Source organism: Neolamprologus brichardi, chromosome 7 (genome assembly GCF_056152115.1).
Source record: "Neolamprologus brichardi isolate AB-2024 chromosome 7, ASM5615211v1, whole genome shotgun sequence".
NCBI lineage: Eukaryota > Metazoa > Chordata > Actinopteri > Cichliformes > Cichlidae > Neolamprologus > Neolamprologus brichardi.
This window is the reverse complement of record NC_142110.1, coordinates 66,948,146-66,961,078: the sequence shown is the minus strand read 5'-3', so window position 1 is coordinate 66,961,078 and position 12,933 is coordinate 66,948,146. Positions and strand designations below refer to the sequence as shown.

The window sequence follows — 12,933 nt, the reverse complement described above, 5'->3', positions numbered from 1 at the left end:
ACGTAAACACAAAGCTCAGACCCGCCGAAACATCAGAATCAGCGAGCTGTCGGCTTTCAGCCCCGACCGTGCCCGTGCCGTCGGGTGAGAAAGTCACATCTCACTGATGCTGATCCATCGGTGGGTCCACGCTTTGTTTTTATGTCTTTGTGCAGAATCCATGTAGCTGCTTTCATTTACTGTTTTTAGCTGTTTGGTGGTTGTTGAAATTTTGCGAGGTTTAACCTGAGATTCTGGTGTTTTGGGCAAAATAAAATTATATTAACAAATCAATTCAGGATTTTAATGAATCGATTTTAATCGATAAATCGATTATCAAAACCCAGCCCTACTGATAACGTCCCAGAGGTGTTTTATTGGATTAAGGTCAAGGAGAGTGGGGGCCAGTCAACGGTTTTAATTCCTTCACCCTCCACAAACTGCCTGCATACTCTCTCCTGTGAGGCCGGGCATTGTTGGGCCTCAGCCAGGACCCACTGCACGGCCCGAAAATAGCTCCAAGTATTTTTCATCCGGATCCCTACCTACACCTCATGCTAACTTTAGTGGCACTGGCCTTATACAACTGCAAAAAACTAGTGAAAAACATCAGTGTCCTCCGCCTGGAAAACCAGCCATGTTTCAGGGCTGTGTCATTGTTATCTTCAGTAACTTTGAAGCAGCTGAAACTGATTAAGCCCCTTAACTGACCAGATTAATATCCCAGAAGTTTAATTTGTTGCTGTACTTAAAAAAAAGAAAGAAAAATTCCTGTAATTATTTTTGAGTTAATATTTAACCAGTTAAACAAATTTCTCAGCCAACTGTAGCAAGAGGAGCCTATAGAGAATTTATCGGGCTCGTCTTGGAAAAAATGTGCTGATTACAAAAAAGTTGCCAGATCAAGAAAAAAGAAAAAGAAAAATGTCCAGAATTACTGGAATTTAAGCCATTGAAACTGAAACGTAGCACGAACATTGTGGATAGTCTGTAGCACACAGCTACATTAGTGATATAGAAGCAAAAACAGCATAAATGTGGTAAAGAAGCCGTTTGGTGAGGCCGAGCAGACACCTGCTTAAGACGACGCGCCAGTAAGGCTTCTAAATGAGTGAATTAAAAAATAATCCTTAGCGTTTGTACAAACGCGTGAACTCCAGAGAGGTTATTTTCTATCAGGCTGCAAACGTACTTATTAATGTTGTAAACTTGGATACTTGAACATGTGAAACTGACTTGCTCCCGGTGGTCATCAGAGGAACTGCAAGTTTTACAGCTTCTCCTGAAATTTTATACATTTTGGATCTTTTGAAATTTTACTTCAATTTCAACATGTTGTATTAATACACAGTCAAACATCTTTACACTGACAGGAAGGGAAGTTTCACTTGTGTGGCACACTTAAGATAAAAGATGACATCATTGCTAGGCTCAAAGTCATCAAACGCATTTTGACCATTTCAGTTGAAATTTATTTTTCCCTCTACAGAGACAAAAAAAGGAAACAAAACAAATCAACATTTCTTCTCTTTATTGTCTAATTTGTCCAACACATTCATCATCTTTAAAGTTTCACAGTACAGCAGTTCAATAAAACCGTGACCCAGTGGACAATAAATCATTTACATTAAATCGACGCCTTAATCGTCTTCACAAAACACATTCTGACATTTTTATTAATTATGTAAACGTTACAGAGGCGAGTCTTTATGTAATTGTCAGAAATTGTAGGCAGTAGTAAATTTCCCCCCAAAAAATGTCACATGTTTTGGGAGGATACAAAAAAGGAAAAAAAGATACAACCAGTAAACTGAAGTGTAAATGATTCAAACAGCTGAAGTGTAGCTCACGTGGACCTGCACTGAGGATTTCTGGGATTTAAAGAGCTACTGGTTTCCACCAAATCTGCAGGAAATTAATCTAAAGAAGAAAAGAAAGTGGACCCAACTAATTCTCGTCCCAGCACTGAAGACTCAGCTTCCAGAGAAAAGACAAGTAGCCAATATGTGTAGATGTGAGGGGGAGGAAGGAGTCAAAATAAGGTTTAAAACTCTATGAAGATACAAAATAACCTGGATAATGTGAGTGTGCAGTCCCTGTGACCTGGTGTCCAGGAAAACATCCACACGAGGAGAAAAGCAACCCGAGTGCCTGCAGTTAGTAAAACCCAACCTAAACACTGCAGCGCTCCTCCTCCTCCGTCTGAACATCCAACACAACCTCACCTCTGAATGCCTCAAAAACACACACAAGCATTCAAAAATTATAAATGTGCGTCATTTCTTTAAAAAGAGTTTCTCTAGAACAGACTTTCCAGATCTCACCCCACACTGCAAACTTCAGAAGTGCTTTTAAAATCAAACTCCTTCACATTTTAATCGTTTCCTGAATCAGGTGCTTAAGTTTCGACAAGTTATCCTTTTCCTCATTAAAGCCGCATTCACACTGCTTTTCTTTGATGCCGATGCGACAGTTTTATTCGTCTTACTGTATGTAAACATCACTTCACTCCAAGCCTCCTGTGGATAAATGCTCAGCCCCTCCCCTCTGGAAGCAGAGGAAGCCGAAACACCAACGTGCAGCTGTGCTGGGGACGTGCAAGTCGATGAGTTTGGGAAATCTAGTTAAAGTCATTCATGCATAACTGGAATGTGAGCTACAAACAGCAACTGCTCTCATTAAACTGCATTTTAATAACTACATACTTGAAATAGAGCAACAATTAGTCCAACTGGTGCCAATAAAGGTGGAAATCAGCATTAGCAACTCTTTTCTATCATCAAAGCCCACGCTAATTATTCTCAGTAACATGTTAACACATGAATATTTGCCTCAGACATAGTTGGAGGAGCCTGTCGGTCCCTGCAGGGAAGCGGTCATCGTGCCGCGCTCAGGTCGCGGACACAAAAAGGTCAAAAACATTTGAGATGGAGAGAAGTAGCAGTTCAATCCTTTCTGCAGAGAAAGGCGTGTGCGAAGAAGTCTGGACAGCAAACACAGCAATCCTTGGATAAGTCCAACTTCAACTAGTCTGAAAACACAACACAGGTCCCAAAGCAGGCGCTGGTGGGGTCAAAAAGGTTCACCGGCACCAGTTTAGTCCCTCTGGTTGGTTAAATGTAACGTACGTCTGTATGTGTGCAAGAAAATATGCATATGCAGTTTCAGGGAGCTGCAGGTTCAGCTGGAGCCTTTATGTACTGCAGCAGGGGTCACGGGGTGAACGGGAGGATGTGCAGCAGCCTACAACACACAGCGGGGAAAGATTTTACTGGCAATACATTTGAAAATATAACATCTACACTGCATGAGGCCATTTCTGTATCCTCCCTGATCTTATTGAAGACGATAAAGGAAACAAGTATCCCATCTTGCAGGGGTTTGGGTGGTGGTGGGTATTACCAAAATTCATAATGCACCCTCTGAACACCAACCAGGTCAGCGGTGAGTACTTTCAGGGTAGGGTTAGATTAAAATACTCTTTTAAAACGTCTCTAATTGTCATGTCCAAAAAACAAAGCTACAAAGCTCAAGGCTACGTCCACACGTACCCGGGTATTTTTGAAAACGCAGATTTTTCTATGCGTTTGCACCTTTCGTCCACACGTAAACGGCGTTTTCGGTCACTGAAAACGGAGATTTTTAAAAACTCCGGCCAGGGTGGATATTTTTGAAAACTCAGTTTTTGCATTTACGCGTGGACGAGAAAAACGCAGAAAACGGAGAAAACGCAGCGTCAAAGATGTGCGCATTTTTTTGACGTCACACTGTGTGCCACGTTATTGTTTCGGTGAAATTAATTTCTACAATACTGTTACTTCTCTGCAGTGTTTAAATGCTTACATATACACACACAGTTACTGTCCCTCCACACTTACGACTCGGTTCTGCTTCTATGCCCCAGCTTTGTTTACTTTTTCCCGCCGAGGCTTCTAGACTTCTGATTGGCCAACATTTCTGCACAGTTAGGAATATAGCGCCACCTGCTGCTTTGGCATGTTCCTAGCAGCGTTTTCCTTCATTTCTGCCTTTAGGTGTGGACGGGATTATTTTTTAAAACGAAAACGGAAAATCTCAGTTTTCAAAAATACCCGTGTACGTGTGGACGTAGCCTAAATATACACATTAAAAAAACACAAGGAAACAAACTAGTTAAGCGTGCGCCTAACATGAAACCTCAAATTAAACGGGTCACTGGAGGACCAGCAGACGTCTTCTGATGAACACTGAGATTCATCTTTCACACTGATGAGCTAATAAACTAAACTTGTTTTGTTGCTTTCATCAGGGGCCGACTGCTCCAAACACAGTGACGGGAAACAACCAGGTGAGGAAAGGCCAAACGGACTCTTCATTACTCTGAGCGCCTCAGAGCAGACAGCGGCAACAAGTAGAGCCATCACGCCGTTACGCATCCTCGATAATCCATTAAAGGAGCGACTACAATACCCCATCGGCCTTTTATGGCTGAAGGGGAAAAAGTACTGCAAGTAACTACAAGCAGTCTTTTATTTTAAGTTTAAATGTGTGAATGGCTCTGCTCCCAATTCAGTCAGATAACTCAGGCGTAAAGGTGTAACCACAAGGGGAGCTGTCAATGCAGACTGCACGTCATCACAATGTAAAAACAGCGTTGATTCGGTCGTCAGTTAAAGTCCACAGATCTGGAACAAAGTGTTCATTTGATGCTTCAGACATTTTGCTGCTGTTTCCAACTGTTTGATCTCATATTGGTACTGATTGGTTATTCAGCCTAACCAAGGACCAGGTCTGCATATTAGCTGTAGAACTACGTGCACAGTATTCACAAATATATCAAAAGGTTATTTGTTATGGAAGTTTCTTTGACCCATTTGTGTTGCTGATGTTTTTACCACCTTGGTGGAAACAATCACAGGTGGTACAGCTGCTCTTGGGTGACGCCTGCAAATGCAGGAAGATTGCGACTTGAAGCTCTGCAGTGATTGGTCGATTAGAGCAGTAAGACTCTGGGATGAAGGAACTCTGCATTGTTATTTTGAAATACACGTTACCGTTTTTTGAGACGGCTGCCGTGTGAAATTCACTTTGCTACTAGGGCTGTGCGATATGACCAAAATCTCATCTCCCGATATAAGAATTCTATCGTCCGATAACGATATAAATCACAAAAATGTAAATTCTGTGAATCTCGGGCAGCTCGACTTGCGTGAAGTGTTTCCAGCTGCGCGTCGTGTAGCTGGAGTCGAGTGTTTTAACCGATGCATGAAACGATACATTTTTAGACATAAGTTGTAACGGCCACCGTTTTCTTTGTGAGTATTTATTACACGGCGTGCTGCGGGGAAAAGCCTGTTCTAACGTTTGAGTCTGAGGTTTATTTTTTAGCACCTGGCGTCTTTTTTACTTCTCATCTGTAAATAATCTGCTCTTTCATGTGATTCAGTTTATTTTGAAAAGTCTCAACAGGATCCTGAGCTTTATTGTGAAAGGTTTATGTGGAACATAAACAAGTGGATGCTGTTACCGTCGTTGTTGCTAATGACAACACATAAAAACAGGCGCTTGTCCGTCTGCAGTGTGGTTATATTAAATATAAGAGAAAGAGAGAACTTTAAGAAATTAATATAACCACTACAGTGACCATCAAAACCATGAAAAAAATATTTTGCGACACCACGAAACAAACGATAGCGTAAAATGAAATGATAGATGTTTTTATATCGTCATCCGATATATCGAACAGTCCTATTTGCTACACAGGATAAAATGTTTGTAATGTTGCAGTAACATGAGTAAGCTACTCTGCAGCCACGCTAACATTTCAGTCCGGGTCAAAAACATGACGTTACCATTTTAAAATCAACCGTCTGTCGTTGCCGTGTGAGCAAATTAAACAAGTATTTAACATTTTTTTAAAACAGTCATCATCAAACTATTAGGTATTGACAACCATGAATGTACTGGTACCCACTAACACATTGTGGCATGCCCAGCTACAGTAATGTGTCAAACAGCTGTTTTTTTGGTAAGCCAACATTGTCATTTGTTAGGCGACCTCGCTGCACATTAACGATAACTCGTCCAGTTTCCTCTGACCTGCACTTGATGTTTTGAAGGTCATATCTGAGTACAGAGATAGACGGGCATTTTGCTGCAGATTGATGACTTGTAAGTGTGCTTTGTGGTCGTGTCTCTGCTCCACTGTCAGTGTTGGTAACTTTCAGTGACTAGGATTAAACGTGCAGTAAGAATAACTGCTGACAGTCAGACATAACGCATGTCGACTCGTGTTTGATGACCGTTTCTTACTTCATAGGCGGTCTGGGATTTCTATGGTACATTATTAAAAACAAGCATTCAAACCAATCTGAACTTTGATCATCTTTAAAGCCAAAGCCACGGAAAAGCATCTACACCTCATATATAAGCAGACATTCAACCTAAATCTGCTTCTGCGGCACAAAGCTGATTGCTGTTGCTGACAGCTCTGTGCAGCACAGCAGTCCGCAGAGTTCAATACTTGGCTGTAGTGGAATCATTGTGTCACTGGGAGTTTTGGGAGACGCCAGTTGAGAAATGTCACATTTTGTAACGTGCAGTGTCATCACGCCCCATCCTGCAGAGCAGCACCTTGGGTGCCAGACAGGCCATTCAGTGACACTCTCATCCCTCGGTGTAATGCATCAGTCTCAGTCTACTTCACTCCGGCTATCGCGCCATCTCAACGACAACCTCTTTTCACAACTGCATCCACACTTCAAACCTTCCTCCAGATGAGCTGGAAATGTGTTCGCTCGTTTAACAGCAGCTCAAAACTAGGGCTGCCACGATTAGTCGACTAGTCACGATTACGTCGACTATCAAAATCGTCGACGACTGATTTAATAGTCGACGCGTCGTTTGAAGCTTTGTAAGATCACAAAAGACGCAGGAATAAGTAGTAGGATTTAAGAGTGTAATAACGGACTGAAACAGAAGATGGCAGCACTGCATGTACAAGGATGCCAGCTGCCGTTAAACCCCGAAGAAGAAGAAGCTGTGTCCCAGAATTCATAGCGCAGCCCAGCTCAGTTTCCAACAATGGCGGCAGCTAGTTAGTTTTAATATTACTCTTATTATTCTTTCTGGGTCACAAAATAAACGTTCAACATATTTTCAGGCGAGAATGTAGCTGTGTAAACCTCAAATATCTGCTCAGTTTATCAAGACACCACATATTTTCAAAAGCGCTCCGACGTTTTCGGAGACGTCTGTTACCCACTAGCTCGATAGCTAGCCGGGGGCTAGGCTAACTAGAGCCGTGAGAACACCGGACCCACCGCTGTCTTTCGCTACTCAGGTTAAACATGATATATAAGTCACTTAGATAACTTAAAAATGTTATTGTTTGGCTTTTTTTTTAGTATTTTATTTGTTCCTGAGTAAATCGGTTTGGCTGAGATTAAAGTTATAGTTTTTACACAGCTGAATAAACATCAAGCAGACAGCTGATTATCAGAAGTGTGAGATGCTCGAGAATATACTCCGGTGTCCTGTTATATTTTAGATAGCAAGGAGTTTAATAAACTTCACCGAAACAATCTGCAAATTTCATTAAAATTTAATAAACTATCATCTTGTCTTTATTTTTAGTTAGCACATACCTTAAACACTTAAAGCTGTAAGCTAATGATAGTTATATAAGAGCAGATGCTGCTGGTGCAATAAGCTGTAGTTTTACGTCCAATGAATGATGATCTGATTAGTCGACTATCAAAATAATCGTTTGTGGCAGCCCTAGTCAAAACACAACAATAAGTATCCATCGGTCAGTCAACTCAGACGGGTCGTGCTGCAGCTTTTTGCTGTGAAATTGGCGGCGTTCTCCTTTTTCCATGACCAACAGCACTGAATTCTGTCAGAGCAGACTTCTCTAATGTTTGTGTATAATTTTTAAAAACGGTTTACAAACCAGACTTTTGCTGGTGGCTGACACGCAGTTCCTGAGAGCACACGGCAAGCAGGAGACAAACGGCACAAAGGAGATTAGGTTGAAGAAAAACAAAAAATAAACAGACTGGAGTCAATTTGTTCATCCGAGTGGTTGCAGGGCCTCCTGCTACAGACTCAGGTTTTACTCCGTTTTGGGACGTGAGGGCTGCAGAGGGGCTAGCAGTAAAGGCTGACTCCCTGGTAAAGCCACGACGCTGAGGATGAGCCATGATAGACACAGACATGGCACTCCATAAATCCACTTTTCTTCTTTCAGTGTTTGCGTGGCTTCTAATGCAGATGAAGTGCTAGCTATCTAAAGCAGAAAACTTCTGTCACGACTGGATAACTTGAGCTAATTCATCCAAACTCACAAGTTTGATCAGCCTTGTAAATTTGCCAGGTTGACAACTTCCTGCAGTACGAGCTATGCAAGCTGGAGGCAGTTAGCTGTAACCTGGCTATCCAAGGTTGCATTTTGTGATTAAACTAATCAGAAACCAGTTGTTTTTAAAACTCTAAACACCGGTCAGAGGTCACAGGTATCACGTAGTTATTAACTTTTTGTTAACTCAGGTGTTCTGGTTCAGGCTCTGTGTGCACTCACATAAAAGGGGGCAAATATATTTATTTTACAGTGACAGCGGCAAATAAACTGCACGCAGTTCAACATTAAAGGTTACTCAGTATGTTCAGCACAGACTCTGCACCAGACTGTGTGTTTTAATTGTATTCTTGTAGCTGCCACTGCACAAGTGTCAGATTCAGTGTCAGCGAACTTTTTAAGCATCACCATCTGAATGAAGGCAAATTCCAGTGACACTTTGCACTGCTGTAACTTTACAGCTGGGCTTCACTTGGCCAGTCAGGCATAGCTCAACCATCATCTGTGATAACACCAGGAGAGATTTTTACATGATTTTAATAAGTTGCTATAGCAACTTAGCAACAATGAGACGAGCCCAAACACGTCTGACAGTCAGAAGCACGTCAGGCTCTGATGTTTTACTTGCAGCTGACCAGGTTGTGTTCACAGGTACCTCACTGACCCATTAATCTCATTGATGCATCCCTCAGGTAGACGGTAATGAAAAGCTTACACTCTGCAGGACGTTTAAGTCACTGTGCAATAGGGCTGCCACAAACTATTATTTTGATAGTCGACTAGTCACCGATTATTTTTGCGATTAGTCGACTAATCAGATCATCATCCATTGGACGTAAAACATACAGCTTATTGCACCAGCAGCATTTGCTCTTATATAACTATCATTAGCTTACAGCTTTAAGTGTTTAAGGTATGTGCTAACTAAAAATAAAGACAAGATGATAGTTTATTAAATTTTAATGAAATTTGCAGATTGTTTTGGTGAAGTTTAATAAACTCCTTGCTATCTAAAATATAACAGGACACCGGAGTAAATTCTCGAGCATCTCACACTTCTGATAATCAGCTGTCTGCTTGACGTTTATTCAGCTGTGTAAAAACTATAACTTTAATCTCAGCCAAACCGATTTACTCAGGAACAAATAAAATACTAAAAAAAAACAAAAAAAAGCCAAACAATAACATTTTGAAGTTATCTAAGTGACTTATATATCATGTTTAACCTGAGTAGCGAAAGACGGCGGTGGGTTTGAAAATGAGTCCGGTGTTCTCACGGCTCTAGTGAGCCTAGCCCCCGGCTAGCTATCGAGCTAGTGGGTAACAGACGTCTCCGAAAACGTCGGAGCGCTTTTGAAAATATGTGGTGTCTTGATAAACTGAGCAGATATTTGAGGTTTACACAGCTACATTCTCGCCTGAAAATATGTTAAACGTTTATTTTGTGACCCAGAAAGAATAATAAGAGTAATATTAAAACTAACTAGCTGCCGCCATTGTTGGAAACTGAGCTGGGCTGCGCTATGAATTCTGGGACACAGCTTCTTCTTCTTCGGGGTTTAACGGCAGCTGGCATCCTTGTACATGCAGTGCTGCCATCTTCTGTTTCAGTCCGTTATTACACTCTTAAATCCTACTACTTATTCCTGCGTCTTTTGTGATCTTACAAAGCTTCAAACGACGCGTCGACGATTTTGATAGTCGACGTAATCGCGACTAGTCGACTAATCGTGGCAGCCCTACTGTGCAATAACACGAATGTCACAACCACCTTTACAGAAAAGCTCATCTTCAAAGCATCCATGTGAAGTATGGATATCCCCTTACCTGTTTCATATAAGCTTTCCCGCAGGAAGCTGAGCTACGCCGGCGTGCAGAGACTCAACATAGGCCAAAGCACTCTGCATGGAGGTGAGGCAGTATCCCTCCTCTCCTATCAAATAGCTGAAACAGAGAAGTGGATGATAGTTAAAGGTTTTATAGTTTTACACTAACAATTTTTCTCCACTTTTGGAGTTATGAACACATTACATGGTGAGCAGGCTGAGCAAAAGAAAGTCATGGATGCTTGAAGATAAGTCATAACCAAGGAGGTTTTTCAGAGACAGCAGACGAGGACTCAACTCTGAGTCCAGGGCTAAGAGGATCGAGACACGAGAGGGGACAGAAAGAGGAAAGCGATAAGATGCTTATCGCTCAGCTGTTATCTGGATATTCTGAACAAAACGTGCATTTGAAGGAAAAAAGGAGAAGAAACATTTTGTGAAGCCACTACACTTCGTGGGATTTCTGCATCAATTACTCATAAAATGCCCTCCGATCTTTATCCAAGTCACAATCACAGACAAACTGATCAGGGTAGCAGCGCACAAACAGTTGCACTTTCATGTTATCAGTGAACACAGCGTTTAATCCTTCACACTGCAGACTAAAAACTAAGTTAACGCCTTAATTAATGAATTTACAGTCTGAGATGAAAATATCAGACACATTTGTGGCTGAGTTTAAAGTCAAACTTCTTTTTACTGCTCTGATTTGAGTTAAGTGTACGTTGTGATTCGAGGTCAGTTATTTCTGTCAAATTCACATTTTTCTATACTTTTCATGCAGCTTTTACTACAACGCATTTCTGTGAGAACGGGAGTCTCTCCTCTAACGTGAACGATCTAAACAAGCAAGGACTTTATTTGCACTTTTATAGAGAAGAAAACCAAATCCCAAATATCCTGACATTCCTCAGCCAATGCCAGTCTAACCAACCGGCTTTTAAAATCCACTCTTTTTGGAGACATGACGAGACCTTTTGGGTGTGGTGTGTAAACTCACATGCTACTCTGCCAAAGACGTATGGCTCAAGCTGAACAGCACTTGGCTGCTTCTGGTGACATGAGCGTGCTCTGCACCAATCATCTTCAGAAAAGAACAAAACTTCAGCCTGAAAAACATTTGATTTGGATGTTTAACCCTGACAAAGATGAAAACTGGAAGCACTGCTGTTGCTTTGTGTTTATTTAGATCTGCACAGAAGACCCAGTGTCAGCATCATTTCTCATGGTCAGTGTGTTTGCTATTTATTGTTACGTTTGTCTCCAGCAGACGTCGAGCAACATCAGCAGTCAGATTCTAATCAACATAATTCTGAATTCAGTTTTATTTGATGAAATATTTGTGACTGTTCTCAAGTAAGGATATTTTTAGCCAGCTAGCTCTAATTTAGCTACTCTGCACAAACAGGGCCAACGTTAGCTGACCAGTTTAAAATAACGATCAGCAACTTCTCAGATGAGTCTGAATGAACTAGCAGGCTAGCTAGTCTTCAGTATCTTTAGCTAGAAGAAAGAAATTTGGTTTAGATTTGATTCCAAAATCCAAACTCTCCCTCCGCATAAAGAATATACAGCTGATGCCGACTGCAGTCTTCACCCGAGGGCCTGAAATGCTACAGCCGACTATCTAGCCCCTGTTTGTTTGCTCACTAACGCTGTCGCTGGCACCACCTGAAGCCACATTAGTGTTTTCTTGTCCTTTTGTGGTGGTGTGCTGGTTGTCGTCTGTGATTGTTGCTCACTGCTGGATCGAAGCGCGAGGCAAAGCGCGAGGCAAAGCGCGAGGCAAAGCTTTAGTTTTGTCCTTCATATAGAATCACTCCACAGGCTACAAGAGGCACCTAAGAGAGCTGAGGAAGGTCTCATTACAGCCTTTCAGACAAAAAGTTTCTTTATTTTAAACTTGGGAATAAATAAGATTTTACCGAGCAGCAGCATGTTAACGAAATACTCACGTTTTACTGTTATTTTATGTATTTATGCACCAAACTGTATGTTTATCTGCTCCCAGGGACATCATGACTTTCCATGCGGATGACTCACCCTTCATGAATGAACTCCTCCAAAGCAGCGCATTCAGACACCAGCTGAGGACACTGACACTGCAGAGCCACGTAGGACAGGATGGGTAACAGGTCGTCTGCACCACTGTCAGAGGAAAGGAAGGAAGGAGGCGGTAAGTTCAAGTAAGAGGAAAAACAAAAGCAAATAAATAAAGATGAAGGGAAAACAGAGTGACATTCACAGAGTATGACTGCATGCACTCTCCAGGGGACTGAAAGGAAACTAAATCAAACGTAGCTCTTAACGGGATGCCTGTTCGGGGATGGGAATGATAAAGCTTTTTTTCCTCCCCCCTCCTTGCTCCCTTTCTGAGATCTGTTGGGAGGACAAATTGCAGCCTGGGAGATGATGACAGCTTGATAGCATTTTCCCTGTGTGCAGACAGTGACCATTTGTTTATCAGGACTCACACGCAGGGCTAACTGCTCGCTTGCTAGTTTGCGTGAGAAGGCAGGTTGCTGGCCCTGCGCTGACCCGGTGCACATGCAACTGGATACTCTCCTCCTGCGGGTTCTGGAAGGTGTGGACGAGCTCATGTAACCGCTGGGAGCTGGACCTCACATACTCACACAATCGCAAGCCCTGAACTCTAATCTTCAGAGTTCACTACTGTAAACATACACATCGATCGCTCACACGAAAACTGGTGTCTCTGCATTCCAAGGATACAATGCAGTCCAGCCACATGCACAAGTACTGATCTCTCAGGGAAGATTAGGCCACATT

General features: G+C 42.0%; 1 protein-coding gene across 1 annotated transcript in view; it reads right to left on the bottom strand.

Annotated features, from left to right (window-relative positions):
• Positions 1-1,489: 1,489 nt before the first annotated feature.
• The window catches only part of vps9d1 (VPS9 domain containing 1), a 34,696-nt gene continuing 23,252 nt past the window's right edge, over positions 1,490-12,933 (bottom strand). The window contains exons 15-17 of the mRNA XM_087844198.1: positions 12,187-12,291; positions 10,145-10,261; positions 1,490-3,222 (exon numbers count right to left, since the gene is read on the bottom strand). Of these exons, the coding sequence (XP_087700324.1) occupies positions 10,150-10,261; positions 12,187-12,291 (217 nt within the window). The 3' untranslated portion in view covers positions 1,490-3,222; positions 10,145-10,149. The remainder of the gene's footprint in view (positions 3,223-10,144; positions 10,262-12,186; positions 12,292-12,933) is intronic.